General features: G+C 40.2%; 2 protein-coding genes across 3 annotated transcripts; one reads left to right on the top strand and one right to left on the bottom strand.

Moving 5' to 3' along the window:
* Positions 1-598: 598 nt before the first annotated feature.
* fgf1a (fibroblast growth factor 1a) lies at positions 599-3023 on the top strand. Its single transcript, XM_079500526.1, has 3 exons — positions 599-811; positions 1934-2037; positions 2576-3023. Exons 1-3 carry the CDS (start codon positions 646-648, stop codon positions 2762-2764), a joined length of 459 nt encoding a protein of 152 aa, XP_079356652.1. The 5' UTR covers positions 599-645; the 3' UTR covers positions 2765-3023.
* A 2228-nt stretch (positions 3024-5251) lies between these two features.
* Positions 5252-18684, bottom strand: ndfip1 (Nedd4 family interacting protein 1). 2 transcript variants are annotated; one of them, XR_013790890.1, is made up of 9 exons: positions 18352-18684; positions 14110-14203; positions 12688-12827; positions 12015-12102; positions 11021-11145; positions 10591-10657; positions 8183-8291; positions 6243-7638; positions 5252-6206 (listed from the first exon to the last, which is right to left on the bottom strand). XR_013790890.1 is itself a non-coding variant. In XM_079511418.1 (8 exons), exons 1-7 carry the CDS (start codon positions 18385-18387, stop codon positions 8185-8187), a joined length of 657 nt encoding a protein of 218 aa, XP_079367544.1. In that variant the 5' UTR covers positions 18388-18684; the 3' UTR covers positions 5252-7638; positions 8183-8184. The 2 variants fall into 2 exon arrangements, 1 of the variants encoding a protein (XP_079367544.1); XM_079511418.1 differs by having other exon boundaries at positions 5252-7638.
* Positions 18685-18728: the final 44 nt, after the last annotated feature.

Below are 18728 nucleotides of genomic sequence, written 5' to 3'. Positions count from 1 at the left end.
TAGTTCATCACCACACACTAGATCTGCTTTTTTTCCCCAGGATAGGGATGGTAGGGTTTGGTAATTTTAAGAGATTCAACAGGTGCAGTGGAACAATCCATCACACACTTTGAACAAAGTCACAAAATCATAGGCTAACAAAACCAAGCGTCTAGATTCATTTTGGGGTTGGTGCATTTAGAGTGAATATAGGCCTATAGACCTAACACAATGCGGCATTGACCTATCCTAGGCTATGTATGATTTTGTGTTCCATTGCATGTGAATGTGATGATAGTGGTCTTAAAAAGTAGCCTTCAGGAGTGAAGTTATATAAAAATGTTTATCATTTAATTCTTAGATCAGCTGTATTCGTACATTTTATCTGTCATTAAACGTAGGCTACAGTAGTCAGCATAGATCCAGATAGGAGAACACGACTGAGGGTCAGCATGGTCAAACTCGTGCTATGTCGTGTGTGTGTGTGTGTGTGTGCGTGCGTGTGCGCGCCCCTCTTTGCGTGGTGGTCTGTGATCCGTATAGCCACTCTGCCTCTGGCGTAAAGAACCCTGTTGAATTCCACCGAGGATCGTTCCGACGAGTGCACGGAATTAATTAGTCCTTTGATAATAATAAGTCAGACCAGTTTTGGTAAGCATTGAAAGGATGGCGAATGGAGAGGTGTTTGTTTCGGCAGCATCAGGGCCCAGGATCATGCATCAACAGGAGCACATGAAGCTTACTCGTCTGTACTGCATGAATGGCGGACATCACCTCCACATTCTGCCTGGCGGCACAGTGGGAGGCACCAGAGATGAGAATGACGTTCATAGTAAGATTGTCTGGACTCTGGAGGCTGTGTGCACTGTACAAAACTCTCTGTGCATAACCACATCAGCTGCATTAAAAATGTGTAAATGCTAGTGGTGGGGGACCGGAAGAAGTATATCCAGAACAGTGTAGAAATAGAGAGTACGCGCATGCTTAAAGTGAATGGCACATCGAGTGGCAAAGCAACAGGCAAAGTGAGTTTAACATTGTTTAATGCAATCAGATAAGACTTTTCTGTGTGGATGTATGGGCTGTCAAGGCCAGAAAGTAGTTTTTTGCCACTCAGTAGGCGTTCCTGCATAACTTCCTGGTTTGATGATGATGTCACACGCATACCCTCTATTGCCTTACTCTATATATCTTAATAATATAATAATTTTAATATGTTGCTGATAATTATAAGTATAATAACAGCATAAAAACTTCAAAATATTTCAAGATTGTCTATGGAATGTAAGGATTCAACTCCAAGTGATAATAAAACAAGTGATAATAAATAGCTATATTCAGATGTTTGTTCAGTAAAGAAAATATATAGGCTATAGGACTAGAACATATATAGGACTAGAATATATATAGGACTAGAACATACACATACAGGATAGGCCTATTGGCAAGTGAAATTGTAAATGAAACAAAAATATCAGCAGAAAGTTCGACATGGAACACATGTAGGCTATAGCTGAATGATATTGTGTGGGGTTATCTCAATTGTTGTTACTGTACATTTAACTATAGAGATTTAAAAAAAATGAAATGTAAGCAAACATGGAAAAAAGTAAGCGAGAGAAGATAAAGGACCCTCAGGCTACAATGATCTGTGGCTACAATAGTTATTTCTCAGTAATATCGAATACAGTACAGTACATGGCATGCATACCAGAGATTCCCTGAGGTTCTTTTAATTCCTCAATAGCCTACAAAAGCTACTGTCTATTCTGTATAAATGTGTCGTGCTGACAAACCTGAAAAAACAGCAGTGATGGCATGGCAATCTCACAAAGAAACATAAAGATACCACATGACTTTATTTTGGTCTGTTTATCGCCGTACAGATTTGTACCAACAAATGCCTATTGTCTATTTTGAACTTTGATTAAAAGTTTCATCTTCACTTGTACAGCTGTTCTCAGGTTGAGAGCTGTCAAGCGAGGGATTGTTGTCATCCAAGGAACTGAAGCAGGAAGATATTTGGCCATGAACGACCAAGGACGTTTGTACAGTTCAGTGAGTATCTCACGCTTTACACTAGTGCACAGCTCAGACGAGCTCAATAACAGCAGAAGAATGTCAGCACTCTTTTTATCCAGGTAGAAAGCAGTGGAAGACGTACTAAAAATGAAATACCACAATGTATAAATATGTAAAGACCTGTATTCAAAACTACGTACAAAAGCATTGGCTTCAAAATATACTTAGAGTATTCATTATGCAGAATGGCTCATTTCACGAATTCTTTTAAGTTTAAATAATCTATACTAGTAAGTTAGTAACTAATGCTGTCAAATAATTATATAGTGGAGTAGAAAGTACTATATTTACAGAAAAATATAAACAGTAAAGTCAAAGTACCTCAAACTTTTACTTAAGTAGCCTACAGTACCTGAGTAAATGTACTCAGTTACTTTCCACCACTGCACATAGGCCATCTCAAACATGTGCTATCTGAAAGCACATGCTTTCAGATAGCCTGAATAAAATCTGAATAAAAAGAACCTTAACGAATGCTGGAAATCTTTTTTTTCTTCCTATGATGGTATCCCAGGCTGCAGTAACTGATGAATGCTACTTCCTGGAGAAGCTGGAAGAAAACCATTACAACACGTATCGGTCTGAGAGGTACAAGGAGCACACCTGGTATGTTGGGCTGAAGAAGAACGGGAAGCCAAAACTGGGCCCAAGAACCCACATCGGACAAAAAGCTATTTTCTTTTTGCCTCGGCGGCTGGAGTGAGGATGGCCTGTGGTCTACACCAGTGGTTCTCAACCTATGGGTCGGGACCCTCAGGGGGGGTCCCCGATTGCAGTTAAGTGATATAACTAAACTGGTCAAATATTGGCCAAATTGTAGAAGTTGTAAAAGTATTTTGCCATCATCATGATGGAACATTTCTATCACAAAGTTTAAAAGTTTGAATAAACAATGAGGTCTTAACAGGGCATTTAAACCACGATGGAGAACCAAGCCATCCGTGCCGTCTTAGCTGACCCGTGATACATATGTTGAGAAATGCCAGCAGGTTTCCTATTAATGACAAAGACGCTGGCGGTCATACTGTCAACAATTAATTATGGAATATACAAAAACAGGATTATGAGTTTAATCCTCATCCAAAATTGTGAAAATAGCCGATTACAAGCTCACACCACAATAATAATAATGATAATGCATTTTATTTGCAAATCACTTTACATTCTCACGAGTGCTACAGGGAATAAAAGCATGGCAAAAAAACAGCAATATGCAACAATCAATTTCATGGGACCCAGCTTGGCTAAAGAGAGAAAAAAAATAAGAGAATGCTTTGTTAAAAAGGTAGGTTTTTATTATTTTTTTAAAAGTACTGTGGTGCTCTCAGGTGCAAGGGGAGTTAGTTTCACAGAGGCTTCGAATGGCGGATTTAGGGCCAATGAGTTCTTTAAGGTAGGGGGGGGGGGGGGGGGGGGGGGATGCTTATTATGGGACATTATTGGATCTGGTGGGGGGTGCCAATAAGGATGGCTTCAGTTTTGGAGCTGTGATGAAGTTGAGGTTCATCCACGCCTTTATCTCCTCCAGGCAGGTGTGTTAAGTGTGGATGATGGGGATGGTGCCAGCAGGTCTGCGAGGGGAGGTGAAAGAGAAAGTGGTGGCTGGTCTGCGGGGGCGGTGTGGGTCAATATTGAGGTACTCCAGACTTGAGTGAGAGGTTTATGGCTTTAGTCATCAGGGGACTTATGGCACAGACGTTTATTTTTATTACGGCTGTTGGGAGGGGGTCCAGGGCAGATGTGGAGGGTTTCATCTTTTTGATGATGTTCTCAACCTCTCGCTGCGTGATGGAGGAGAAACAGCGGAGAGGCTGAGAGACGTCAGGTGGGGGGGCAGGGGAAGCTGGTACTGAAGAAGGTACTGACGTTATTGCACTGTCCCTCTGTGAAATCTGTGTGAGTGGAAGGTTGTGGTTTGAGAAACAGATTTTTGGTGGAAAAAATCTGCTTGCACAAGGCGTTGTGAGCTTGTAGATCTGCTATTTTCACTATTTATCTGTGGAATGTAAAAAAAAAAGTAATGCCTGTCAAATATGTCAAATATGATTATTTTGGGGGGGTCACGGTCTGAAAAGGTTGAGAACCACTGGTGTACTCTACTCTACTACACCACCTACCAGAACACCATCAACTCTACACTTCATGTCAAGGACTCAAAATGACATGTACTGCATTAGGCTGTGGACCCCCATTTGAAAAGATTTGTTGCCAGGGGCCCCATTAGAGAAGAATTGTGTTAGATTTAGTAGAGAATTCTACAACTGTCTGTACTGTAGGTGGGGAGAGAGATACATATGATGAATACCGTAGTCATTCAGAAATTATAGTGAAATGAAACACTTTCCCCAGGTGTCTCTATTTTGGGCATATCATGATTCATAGCCAAAAACAAATTCAGTGTCACTGGAAGGAGGTTTGATGATCTGACACCGACTGCTGGTGAGTTATCTCAGTCAGTCAGTTATATCTAGACAAAGAGAGATAGTGCATGCACATCCTGGAACCGTGACACTAAAATAAAGCTTCAGTACATGGATTCCTTTGTCAAGTGAAATAACACTACTACAGTTTTCTCTGACTTGTGATCTGTTAAATCTGCAACCCGGAACTGAATGAATAATCAGACTCTGACATTGCTTGTAAGTTGTAATACATGACACTGCAGTTGTGTTCTTTACATTACATTGTATTAACATACTCTACCATGCAGATTGGTCACAATAAAATGTATTCTATAAAACAAAGAAAATGATAATTATGCATTGTTTGAGGAGATACTCATAAATCATTGTTTAAAGCTACTTGTCAGAACTTGAATGTTACATGATGTGCTGTAGTAGCATTATGGTTCAATGTTATTAATTGCCTAATTTTTGTAATTCTGACAATCCAAGTCAAACGCACATATTATTGCACTATAAAAATAAATGGATCTAGACTCTAGTAACTATCCATCGATTACTTTTCATTAATGGAATAATCAAGATAATATATGTATATATATATTTCACTCTTTCATAACAAGTGTCATGCAAAAATAGTGAAGGTACGCAATCTACAAGTTCACAACACATCAAGTGGTATTGTAGATTTGGCTCTTCATTTGTTTTTAAATAATCGATTATGTCGGCTTTGATGAAGCACGTATTGCTGTGCTTGATTTGTAATAATAATGAACAGTAAGCCACAATGCATTAAAAGTGACATTTATTTAACATGAAGCTTTTCTTTTACAATAAAACAATATCATAACATTAAAACCCCAAGGTCGCAGCTCTACGGCACAAAGAATTAAATATATGGTTTTGCATTGAAGCCATGGTTGTTGTACCAATCAGAAGAGAACCAATTCTGGACTGGAACGATGCAGATATAGAACTTACAGCGTTCAACCTTCTGTGGTACAACCAACCAACTAAACACAAAACTGTAGCGGGTTTAGCTAATAAGTTGGATTTTGTCATGAATAACAGACTAATAATGTTACAAGCTCAGTACAAAACAGAACCAACTCAATGAACCGCTTCAGTCTGACACTCATGTCGGTCAGTAATTATGAACTCTTCTCATTTCAAAGACCCCCAGTTTGATATGCATTAAGCCTGCATTTAATAAAACAAAATTACAATTCTTTGTCTTATTATAACTGAGTGTACACAAATGGGACCAAATGGAACAGTCCATTTGGTCCCACTTGATACAATCAGAGTTGGTTCCATATGTAGAGTTACAGACCTGTAAGGGTCCACATGGTTCCATTTGTTCACTCTCAATAGTTACGTGGCAGCGGTGGCCGAACGGATAGCGGCGCGGTCTAGATACCGGAAGGTTCCCAGTTCGAATCAGCCGTCCGACACGTTAAAATTACCACCGCTGAAATGCCCTTGAACAAGGCATCAACCACTACGATGAAATGTGTTCTATGAGCAGGGCCTGGCTGGAAACAAGTTCTTGAGCTTAGCCCAGATACCCTGGGTAAATATAGATTTCATTCACAGACCACCTGTTGAGATTGAGAACCACTGATGTAGGGAGAAGCCTGTGGGTTTTAATTGGTTATGTTTCTAAAAGTGCACCTGTTTACAACAATCTTTGATATCATAGTTCACACCGACTAAATTACTCTTAACATACATACGTACATACTATGCAATAAGTCGCTTTATTAACCCCCCGTAAACTGAAAAAATAAACATCTTCACCTAAACATCCCATCAGAGACAATTCAATCTTTGTGTAAAAATCCACCCTAACAGATAAAAACATGTATCTCTAAAATTATGAACTTTTACTTAATTGTATTTTTTTTTATCTTGAGGGCATTGTAAGAATAAGAAATTGTATGCTATTAGTTTTCTCAAGTATTTAGTGTACATCAAAAAGAACCTTTGTCTCATTTTAGCGGCAAATGTATAAAGCAGGAAATGTTCCCATCGGTACAAACACCATTCACAAAGGTTAAACTTGATCAGGATGGAAAACTAAACAGTGAAACACATTCTGCTCTAGAGTGGACTTTCCCCTGATTTAATGCACTAATTTCTGATGCAATTTCATTTTTCATGTTTTTCTATATTTTACTTGGGTACATGAATTGCATGCATGAATGTTTGTATTATGACATGTTGATATGAATAGTTTCTTTTTAAAAAAAAAGAAAAAAGAAGAAGAAAAGAAGAAAACATTAACAGTGGAGACACTGGCTCCGATAAGGACACCACTATACTTAAAGCCAACAGGTGAGTGAAATGCTATGTGGTAATAGAGATATAAACAACCGAATGATAAATGTGGTCAATTGAAGACATATTATAATAGTCAACACATAAGGTGACATTACTGTGACAAAACATATTGCATGCTCATGGGAAGTGTCTCTAAATTAGCCTGGCATGGCCAGACTAATATCACTGCGTAGATATTAAGTCTGGAACTTCGGTGTGGAAGATTTATTTCCGAAGGGCAGTTACAAACAGATTCCAACATCACAACAAAAAAGTCTCACTTTGAACAGTGGGCCTCTGATTGGTCACCCACAACTCTGGGGTGAGCGAAATGTAATTCAAACTGATGAGTGCCAGACCAATCTCCTCAGGATATATATATATAGATTCATCCATTCATCCCTCATTCCAGGCGATCTCAATCAAAATGACATGAAAATACCCGTTGGCTTTCAGCAAAGTGTCATCAATGCAACACTGATCCCTAGTGGCGGGAGGGGCAGATGCATGCTAGTACAACTACCATCAAATGATATTATAAGGCATTATTATTACTCATACATTACAGATGTGAAAGTGAATAGCACTTAACATTCGCCACTAATGAGCACAGAACTACTACTGTTTCAGTTTTTCCGTTAATAAAGTTTCAAACATGACAGAACACGTGACATGGTTCCTGAACGTTAATGCATGCTGTCATCGGTTGCACTCGTACGCTACCTCCCCCGGCGGACCCGGCGATGACGTGATGGCTTCCGTTTAGTTTGAAACGTTTAGAAGAGTCGTTGGCTCTGATGGTATATTCAGTTCCTCTACATCCAATGTTCCTAAATCCACGTTATGGAAAGTTCTGCCCCATTTGAAGAGAAACACAACAAGTCAAACCTAGTTATGGATGAAATGGACTAAATCTTCAAATTGCATTAAAACCTATGCCATGATAAAATGAATTATGTGTTGGTAAGGTTGTCACTATTATCACTTACTGTATATCGTTTGTCTTTAAATGTCTCGATGAATTGAATACACAGGACCCTAACGGAAACCAGCTCTGAGAGCTTATCTGGGTTATCCTTTTAGCATTTTTTGCATAAATCTGTGCCACCGTGCAATTGTGTTTGTGACATTGAAACATATACTGTAAATGAAATTCTGTTCACCTTTTACACAAACATAGTTTGTAGATCTGCTATTTATGCTACTTTTGAAGATGTATGAACATTTTTCAACAGATGAATTTATAATGGCTAAATTATTTGATTATCTCAAATAATTGCATTCAGGCAATGATATCATGTAATAATTGTGATAGACCTACAGTATGTGCTGGGCGTTTAAATGAGATATTAGTGTGTACTGTGGCCATTCAACAACATAGTGTACCGGTATCTGACCTTTAATAGATAAACAGCACCCTTGTCCGGGGGAGGGTGGCGTATGCAGGGTCCGCCAGTTTACGAACTCTGGAATAGTTGACGAACCCTCGGATGAACAGCATGAAGCCTGCAATTAAAAACATACAGGACATTATCAATATTTGAACCAGGGCTTGAAAAAGGTACAAACGAATGTGGAATTTGGAAATAGTTTTCCAAAATGTTCTTGTTTTATCACATGCAACTTACCGGTAATACATATTTTATCATGTTAATATTATCTTATCTCCATGCTGATGCACTTCCTGCGTACATCCAAAATTGTCTGAAAAAATAACCCATGTTCCAATGGAACTTATGTAGATAATATTTGGTCAATAAGCGACTTGTTCATGTTTTTTCATTGGTTAAATATTTATAAACCCCACAGACTGAAACCTCTATAATGTTTGTTTGTCACATTTATTTATTTCATTTCTATAAAAATCTCTCCTTTACATCACTGGTTACATAATGTGACCTAAATAAGGAGGAGCAGGATAACAGGTTATTTAATGGTGGGTAAAATTACAGTTTTCATGCAGGTCTGCTCTAGGTTATTTTTGTAGTAGAGATTAGTATGCTGCTTCCACACAACAGCTACATGAACAACATTTCACATTCAAAAGATATTTCTTAGACAGGAGGAACTGAAATGTGTTAAATATGTCATAGAAATGAAACACCCTACTTTAAATTTAGTAGTAGGGGAGAGAAATGTGAGCATATTTTAAAGATTATAATAGCAGTGGACAGTGGTACACACAGGGACAATGTGACTCAAGGTTTTACAGGGTGGTTTAAAGGTAGGGTAAGTGATATTATTGGGTTAAAACAAACAGGTTTTTGTTAAAAGATTTAAATCACTATATTCTTAGTGTTATTTATCTTTCATCTTGCATTGCTTGCACTTGTACAGATTGTTCTTCTTACACCTTATGTATACGTATACTTGGTTCTTTCTTCCATACTCATTACTTACTATTTATTATCACTGTACATAAAAAAAAGAAGTAGTTATCCTCATTACTGTATTGCACTTCTGGCTAGACACCACACTTAATTTCATTGTCAAAGTATTTGTATACTCGGTGTGTGCAGTGACAATACATTGAATCTAATCTAATCTAATTCTGATGGTAATCATTGCTAGTGTTTGTTCAATAATAGGAGTCTCCCTGTCTCTCCAGCTCACAGTTTGATTCCATAATATGATTTACCCACATTTTAATCAAATATTCTACGCTGCCGAGATTGTTTTATTACCTTTAGATCATACACTGAAGTATCTGGGCTTTTGATCGACGAAAATCCGCCAAAGATAGCTTGCGCCGTGTGTTTACTTCCATCGCACCACCCGCCATCTTGCTACGGGTGGTGTGAGGCGATTGTAGTCAGACAAAACCCCCGTTCACTTGCATTGGACTCAATTTCCCAGAAGCCCTAGCAGCCCAGCGAATGTGTCGATTTCCGGTTTCGACATCATAACATGAAGCTCTCTCCCCCTGCTCCGCGGCAGAGACGGAGTTTCTTTTTAATTATTAAAATACGGCGATTTAGACACATAAAACAAATAGCGGGGATGTCGTATTAAGCAGGGCTTATCGTTTGATCAATCAATTTAAAGCAATCAAGGTGTTAACACATTCAGACTGTATGACGTGTGGAAACGTCATATGAAACACAACCGATGGATCCAGTGGACGTGTACACACATCATAGCGCTTTTTCATTGATATCAAACAAAATAAAAATTTGATTTTTTTTCTTTTTTTGGGGGGGGTTGGCCTCTCTTTCTGCACCATACGTGAAACTTGCTGTTTCACGCATGCGTGCTGCCGTTCACTTCCTTGTTTACGGCTCAGAAAGAATGGCTCGTATCTCCTAATCTAGGTGGTTTTGACCAGATGGGCATACTTCTGTCTTCATTTCTGACTTCAACATGCCTCTCGTTTAGAATATTAATGCTTCTAGAGACTTTATCGTAATCATCGCAAGGTATGCCTCCCGGTGAAAACATTTCAGCCAATCAGGAGAGAGTAGCTATTTGAGCTCAAGTTTTATAGTGTTAATGTTGTCTGCTCATTTAATTGTGTAACTTGTTTAATCTGTATCCTGCGTTCTCTATCCTGATTGGATAAAATTTGTATCTCGACCTGAAAATGCATTTTCTGTTAAAAAAGCTGGAGACATGAAGACTTCTGTTACTGAACAAACACTTTAGTATACAGTAGTATAGCAATGAGTACTCACAATATAGAACTTAACACTTTTTTTTAACCACAGAAAACCACTTACACCAACTTTAATAATAATAATAATAATAATAATAATACATATGTTTTATATAGTGCTTTTCTAGGTATCCAAAGTCGGTTTGAACTCACCCAGTGCCAGGAACACCCACCACAGCCAGTACTGACCATCAAAGTAGCCGGGGAAGTAAGTGGAGAACTGCAATGTTTGTAAGAGAGAACCGATTAGGAGCAATACATTGATTCTTAATTATAAGGTTGTTACACAAACATACGATAAGAAAATCACCAGTTATTTGTATCCCTTTTTTCTCCCTACTTTAGTCGTTATATAAATTAACCTTCCCCACACATTTCTGTGTTGTCACCGCTGCACTGTGTTTTCACCCTACTGGCTCACCTGCCAGTTAATATACACAACACACACACACACACACACACACACACACACACACACACACACACACACACACACACACACACACACACACACACACACTATACATATATACAGTATACGTACAGACTAGCGCTGTGCTATACAGCTCAAAAATGCTCTTACCCTGACAATGAGAACCCATTTGATGAGCGACAGGCCGAACCCTGAAATGGCGCCGTATCGTCCGGCTGCTGACGTGGTCAGACAGAACGACAGGAAGAAACCAATCCAGTTGAAGAGGAATGCCACTGGAAACACACAAGGAGATTCATCAGGTCACAGCAAAGAGCAAACACTTCATTTAGTTAAACACTAATTATGTTTGGCAGCTCAGATTAATACTATGGAGTCCACTGTGCAAAGAACTGAATATATAATTAAGAGGAGGTCCACACTCTACAGTAAAATTTCACCTAATTGTTTCTTCTATATTCCATATTTAACAACTAGAAGTAGGAATAATAACCAATTAAACCCCTATATATATTTAATTAATATGCGTTCCGTAGGGTTCTATAATAACAGGTGAACTCCTTTGCGTGGTTGTAGATTGGCTATATTTTGTGAAATGTTTACTCTAGAATAGCGACACACACACACACACACACACACACACACACACACACACACACACACACACACACACACACACACACACACACACACACACACACACACACACACACACACACACACACACACACACACACACACACACACACACACACACACACACACACACACACACACACACACACACACACACACACACACACACACACACACACACACACACACACACACACACACCAGATTTTTTTTTGCGGCTTACGCCTTTTATTGGTTTTTTTTGCGGCTTACGCCTTTTATTGGTTTTTGAAGGGACAGACAGTAGGCTGACAGGAAACGGGAGAGAGATGGGGGAAGACATGCAGTAAAGGCCGTGTCGGGCTCGGGAGTCGAACCCGCGGCACACTGCGACTGGATTACCAGTCGGGTGCCCAGACGGTTACGCCACCGCCTGGGCCACAAATCAGATTTCTTTACATAATGTGAAACGTATCAGCATTCAGAATGCTACTAATCACATCTCACGCTAACAGAAACGTGAACTTACTGAAGAACGTCAGCATGAAGATTCCATCGTTTCCTATCCTCAGCTGGTCAGCATCTTCAAAGTCGTCCCGTGCCACAAAATCGTCCTCCTGCATCAGGAACAAAGAATGAAGAAAAAGATTACATTAATTATGTTTTAATGTTTTCCCTTATTAATGTTTTGTGTGTGTGTGTGTGTGTGTGTGTGTGTGTGTGTGTGTGTGTGTGTGTGTGTGTGTGTGTGAACATTTTGGCACACATACCTAATATAAACATTAGGGACTTTTCCAAAATAATTCTACATCTTTAACCCACGATTTTTGTAGGGGGGAGTTTCCCCGGTTGGACGCATGGAAGGAACAGGTTATTCCAACCAGTTCCTTAAAATTAGGGACTTTTCGTAGTCACCAATGATATTACAATAATATTTATAAGTAATTATAAAAACACATTATACAGTATACACTAATTTAGCGTATAACTTTATATTCCCCTGACAGTGTAAAAGCAACAAGATAATGTAAAACTAGTTCATGTCTAATAATTTCTGCTGAAGATATTGGAGCAATAATAATAATAATACATCAAACATATCATATGTCACTTTTCTAAACACTGATGTTGAAAAAAAAAACTTCAATGGGTACAAGGGAATAATATAACATTGATATATGTAAGAACATATAGATACGTACCGTCACTCTCCCAGTGACCAGAGGGACGGCAGCCTCAACTTTGCTTCTCTCCGCTTCGTCGTAGGAGGGGAGCGTCGTGGCCACATTGTACGACGGGGGGTTGGGGAATCTGCCTCCATCTTCTTTGTACTCAAAAAAAGCTACAAAGGCAAAAGAGGGAAAATGGCTTCTGGTCTGAGTGAGAATGAACCACTCTAACGTATGAACAAACTCTTGAACAGAATTAAACTGATTGGACTAAAGTTGCAGCCAGGCTTCTCTACAACACTCCCTATGGACACAGATCTCTATAGCAACAACTGAAGTAAATATAGACTTCACATCTCTCTGTGTGGGTTTATAATCATAATATTTGCTGCTCTGGGCCAGCAAAGTCATAGCTAAAAATAACCTGACAAAATGTACAAATTAATCACATGAAGCCTAGCATCCTAATTTTGGGGTTCAAATTCACCAAAATTAGCCCATCTACCAGCTCAACATGTTGCTACGCTTTGTGAGTTTGTAGATCGGTAATTTTTGGCAAAGATATTTGGTATAGACTAGGGGGGAAAGGGAGTGGTCCGATGCCCCCTTTCTGAAACCAGCTCCTCACCACTCGACCTACACACTTGCCCTCGATATGCGCGTTCACGCGAGGCTGTGCCATATTAAGTGTCGTCCGAAACCAAGCAGCCTTGAGTGGAAGTGGCTTATAAAGCCCTCAAGAGCGAGTCTGTGCCGATCTAGACTCGATTGCCTTGTGCAGCCCTGCTCTGCTGTCCGCATGGAAACCGCGACCTACAAATGTAAGAACCACCACAAATAAATGATAAATAAACTCCTCCTAAACAATCTTCATCTGATGCAGAATAGACAACGCTCCAACTGATGTTCACAAGGGCTCTTTATTTACCCCACCGTGAAAAACTATAAATGAAACCACACAAACAAAACAACTTTTAACACAATGATTTATAAACACCATATGACCTTTTTGACAGTCACGCTGTATTTCCTTTTAAATGTCCATATTAATGAATTCCACATGTCACACAAACATACATGATGCAATGCAATATAACTGTACAAACCAAATAACAGGTAACACAATTGCATGATGGTAACCATGGCAACGAATGGTGTCTGTTTCCTGTTTCTGCACAAGGAGGGTGAGTATATTTCCAAACAGTTTTTTTGACCCAGCACCCTAATCAAGGGAACTTGATTCAGCTGGAGGGGCACTTCCTGACGAGGGAACCTCCCGAGAGCACTTCAAGTCAAGGGACTGGTTTCAGAAAGGGCCATGGAGTTGTGCATAACAGGAAGTAGAAGACTCTGGGTTTGTTGATGTCTTTTTGAAGCTATGAGGCAAAGCTTTGTTTGAGCCATTTGACTGTTGGGAGTCTCCTGAAAGAGACGGCTGCAGATCAGTGAGCTCACCTGCATTCGCGGCAGAGATGCTGCTGTAGGGTGGGGGGGCGTCCTGGACGGGGGCCTCCTGGGATGTCTGGGCGGGCTCCTCCTCATTCACCAGCTGAGGAAATGTTAAGACAAACACAGCCATGTCTCACACTTGAATCACAACAATGTCCTCGTGGCAAAGTTCAACGCCATACGGGGTGCAAATAATGGCACTGATACAGCATTTTTACCAGCTTGCAAGCTGGTCTATATTCAGTCGCTGTGCTTAGGCTTCACTAACTGACTTTTAGTACTTTTTCCTCATTGGCTGTCCTTTAAGCGAATGGGGAGTCCACAATCAATGTCTCCCATACTCTGAACGGCATTGTTGCATCATCACTGCACTGAGTGACTGAATCATCCATTACATCTATGAGCGCTCGGGTTCTATTATCAATGTGATGCTGTCTGATATATTGATCTTTTTGATTGATGAATGGCCGAAACAACACAGTTCACAGAGAACACCCCTCCCCCCTAGGCTCTGACAACATTATCAGCGCTCTGTCTGACACAACAGCCTAGTTACATTATTAGATCATTACACCTCATCTGCACAGTCAAGGAGCGAGTGTTTCCGATGGTGAAATCACACGAAACACTGTCCTGATATGGATCGTCGGCCATTGCGTTGCGTCGTAGCCTGAACCAATCAAATAACCAATAAATAGTAGCGTGTAGATCTCAACCAATAAGTGTTTGGGGCCGCGGAACCTTGAATATGTTATTTAAGCCTAGTTTTTATTAGAAGCCTAGTAGTTATTATTTTGGTATGTTTAGCCTACATTTTGTTGGCTTGTTTGTGCCGTGCATGAATACATCCACTAGTGAGCTTTACATGTGAAAGGCACCTTCATTTAACTCTTGAGTTTAATAAATATAATGTTTAGTAAGAGTCATGACAGTACATTTTAAGGGGTTTGCTTTAGCTTACCGCTGATATAATATGACTGACTGTGTACAGTTACAGTGGTTCTCAAAGTGGGGTCCGGGGACCCCCAGGGGTACTTGGTAAAAACCGTATAACCACTTAAGCACTATTTGGCATGAAGATCTGCTATTCATTTTTGAACATTTATGCTCAAAATATGAACATGGGGCTGAAAGTGGTTAATTTCACTATAATTTCACCAGGTAGAAGGTGAAATTACGGTGAATCGTACGTTTCTCTCTCCCCACCTACAGGTTGTAGAATTCTGTACTAAATCTTAAACTAAGAACTAATCTGGATCTTCTCTTATGGGGTTCCTGGACACAAATGTTTGCGAAATTACCACAGGACTAGAGAGCGTAAGCAGGCGCGACCACACCGTGCATGTGCATGTTTAACAGACCACATGTTTACTGTCACATGGTTCTATACACAACATGAGGCATGTAAACAGGGAAAACACAGAAACATAGTCTGGTGGTCATAGTGCTGGTCAATTAACAGAAAATAAATTGATATAAGGGTGATGTGTGTATATATATATATATATATATATGTCGTCCTCAGACGAGCCTTCCATTGTCGCCTCCAGTCCTCCCGGTTCTCCATACATCCGGCCAGCTTGTTGGTGCTTTGCGCTCCTGCATCTTTCTTGAGTACATCCACATATGTTAGTATGGGACGTCCTCGTGACCGGTGCCCATGTGTTGGTTCCCACAGCACCAGTTGCCAGTGTCTTTGGCAGTGTCCTGCGAGTCTCATTCTCCTGGCTGCTATTTTGTCGCTCACCCTGAATATTCTGGCATACAGATTCTGGTAACATGTGTACTCTTGCTGATGTTGAGCACTACACGTAAGTAACATTCTGGTGTAGCACCCGTCTAGAGCCTTCTGCAGAGTTGGCTTCAGGGTCCAGCATTCACTGCCATATAGGAGAACAGATTCTACCGTCGCGTAGAAGAAGCCGAGTTTGATTTGTCGGGGGAGGTTGGAGTTCCATATATATATATATATAAATCAATTAAAACCACTTAATCCTGTATTATACTTTGTGTTTTGGTGTACAGATTAGAAATATCACCTTTTTATGTTAATTAATCGTAATCGAGGCAAAAGTGTGACAGAATGGTGAAATGAAGTTTCAGGTCAAGTCATATCACTCAGCCCTACTTCAAGGACACTCCGCAAGGAGTGGGTTAACAGATGTCTGTCAGTTGCCATTTATTTACCAAATGAGGCAGGCTTATCTGAAGACAGTAACCTTTGATAAAGCAGTAATCATTCACGATGTAACTAACCAATGGACCAGGGTTGTTAGGCTATCTTCATGATTTAATTTACTATTACAATGACAACTAGAAAAAGTGCCCTTCTGGGCACAGGTCTCCACCAGGAGGATAGGAGTGTGTGTGTGATGTTTGGCAAAATGTTTAGGAGCAATATAAACGTGTGTGTGTGTGTGTGTGTGTGTGTGTGTGTGTGTGTGTGTGTGTGTGTGTGTCGCGGCTTGGCCTGTTGTAGCGCCACCATGAGGCTGATTTGAAAACGGTCAAGTGGCATTTCTTACAAAGCCTAGTGGGAATATGCATGCACAGTTTCACCACAATCGGACACTGCGTTGAGTAGTTGTGGCGATTTGTACAAAACGGGTACAAAGCGGGCTACTCCTGAAAAGTTTAGAAGCCAATCGTAGCCAATGAGGGTGGATTAGGAGAAATCAAACAAACCCGTCTTGATTTGAAAAATGCCAGGCAAAGGTTTTTCCTTGGCCTCTAGGGAGTTGGCATACAAAGTTTTACACAGATCCGTGCAGTTAGAGGTAAAAACTTTTCGGCCAGTTATAGCGCCACCATGAGGCTGAGTTGAAAATGTTCATGTGGCATTTCTTCCTCGGCCTAGTGGGAATGTGCGTGCACAATTTCACGGAAATCACACGATGTGTTCATGATTTGCAGCATTTTGTTTGAAACTGAGCACTCCTGCAAACTTTGGAAGCCAATCTTAGCCAATCAGGATGGAGTCTGAGAAATCTGAAAGACCTGTTTCGTTGAATGTCTCTAGAGAGACTGTGTACCAATTTGCGTGATGTTTGGACAAAATCTGTAGGTGTACTGTCCAAAAACTTGTTTTGCACAAAGTGGCCTCCTGGTGGCGCTATAACAGGCTGTTCTGGAAATTTTGGGGCAGAGGTTCATCGTTGGCATCCAGGGAGTGTGTGTGCAAAATTTGGCATCGTCCGGGTTAACGGTGCCGGAGATTAGCTGTTCACAGACGGACGGACACGCGGACGGACGGACACACGGACGGACGGACGGACACACGGACGGACGGACGGAGTGCAAAACATACTCTCTCCCCATGCCTTCGGCCTGGTGGAGATAATAAAAAGGGGTTGACACTAACAGTTGCTTGACTGCCTGTGGCATGTAAAGAAAATGTTTGAGCAAGTGGAGTTTGCTTTCCAGTTGCCCGACGGGCAAGTGTTGGAAAGGGGAAGCAACCGTATTCATTAAATATTATTGGTTATTCATGAAACAACTAATGATGCTAACATTTTACAAGTATAGCAGTTGCGCTCATTCAGACTTTCAAAGTGACTGTCACCACTCACCACCCGGCAGTTATCGATTGGATTTAAGTAACATTAATTTGATTTACTTACAGTACACAAACAATAAAGGAATCCTGGACCAATTAAGTGACATAGGGCCTACTGTGTAATAATTATTTTAGATGGGGGTCAGAGATACAAATCTTGTCAAATTGGGGTCCTTGGACCTTGACATTAAAAAGGTTGAGGTCCACCGGATGGGGCATGGCGTGCACTGACTGGGTGTGTTTGTTTACAAATTAATATTTATACTAGACTAGAACACTGGGAGGAATACCTGTTATACCATACTTAGGTCAGTAGGAGGCACTGGATGCTTTTAAACTGAAACGTGTCAAATAGAATTACTTGTATTATGTTACATAACATGATCTTATTGAGTTAACTAATTATTAGTCCACTTGGCGATTATCACTTTGATACAAACACATTTGATTTAATATAATGAAACAAGATATCTTCTTTTCCAGACTGGAGGAGATTACTGATTTAAGTGCTTTTATTATGCTTTTATTTATTTGTTTAAATAGCAGATCTACAAGCTCACAACGCGTCGCATCGCGAAACGTTGTGAGCTTTTAGATCTGCTATCTTCGGCGAGCGACACCGTCATGCGACAAAAATACAAATGAGGCGTTTTCAGCCGTGAATGTAGCTGTGAAATGTCGTATTTACGTACCTCTTGGTATCTGACGTTGCTGTTTTGCTCCGCCATTGTATTCAGAGCGCTGTAATGATGTAGAAACGTCCACTTCAAGCTTGAAGATGCGTTGGTATTGTTGTATGAAACAGATCTTTGTATTAGCTGAGATAACGTTGACTTCAATACAAGTCGGCCATCTCCTTTTCCCCCGCCCGTCCCAGTCAATACGCTCAGCGTTACACCAAAACTAGTGACCAATCGAACTCAATTGAATCCATGGGTCGCTGTAGTCAACCTTTGTTTCATCCTACGATTCTAGTAATAATGACCAACATGCTTGACTGTAAAGCATACAGAATGAGAATTTTATCAGTTTCCATCAACAGCCATCAAGATTTATGATGATCAATTCA

This window comes from Electrona antarctica (genome assembly GCF_951216825.1).
Source record: "Electrona antarctica genome assembly, chromosome: 1".
In the NCBI taxonomy this organism is placed as follows: Eukaryota; Metazoa; Chordata; class Actinopteri; order Myctophiformes; family Myctophidae; genus Electrona; species Electrona antarctica.
This window is presented reverse-complemented; position numbering and strand designations above follow the sequence as displayed.

Coding starts and splice junctions, on each gene's coding strand:
- ndfip1 (XM_079511418.1), bottom strand. CDS start 18,387: ATGGCGGAGCAAAACAGCAACGTCAGATACCAAGAG. Junction 14,204..18,351: donor GCAACGTCAGATACCAAGAG/GTACGTAAATAC, acceptor ACATTTCCTCAG/CTGGTGAATGAGGAGGAGCC. Junction 12,103..12,687: donor TGGTCACTGGGAGAGTGACG/GTACGTATCTAT, acceptor TTCCTGATGCAG/GAGGACGATTTTGTGGCACG.
- fgf1a (XM_079500526.1), top strand. CDS start 646: ATGGCGAATGGAGAGGTGTTTGTTTCGGCAGCATCAGGGCCCAGGATC. Junction 812..1,933: donor AGATGAGAATGACGTTCATA/GTAAGATTGTCT, acceptor TCACTTGTACAG/CTGTTCTCAGGTTGAGAGCT. Junction 2,038..2,575: donor AAGGACGTTTGTACAGTTCA/GTGAGTATCTCA, acceptor ATGGTATCCCAG/GCTGCAGTAACTGATGAATG.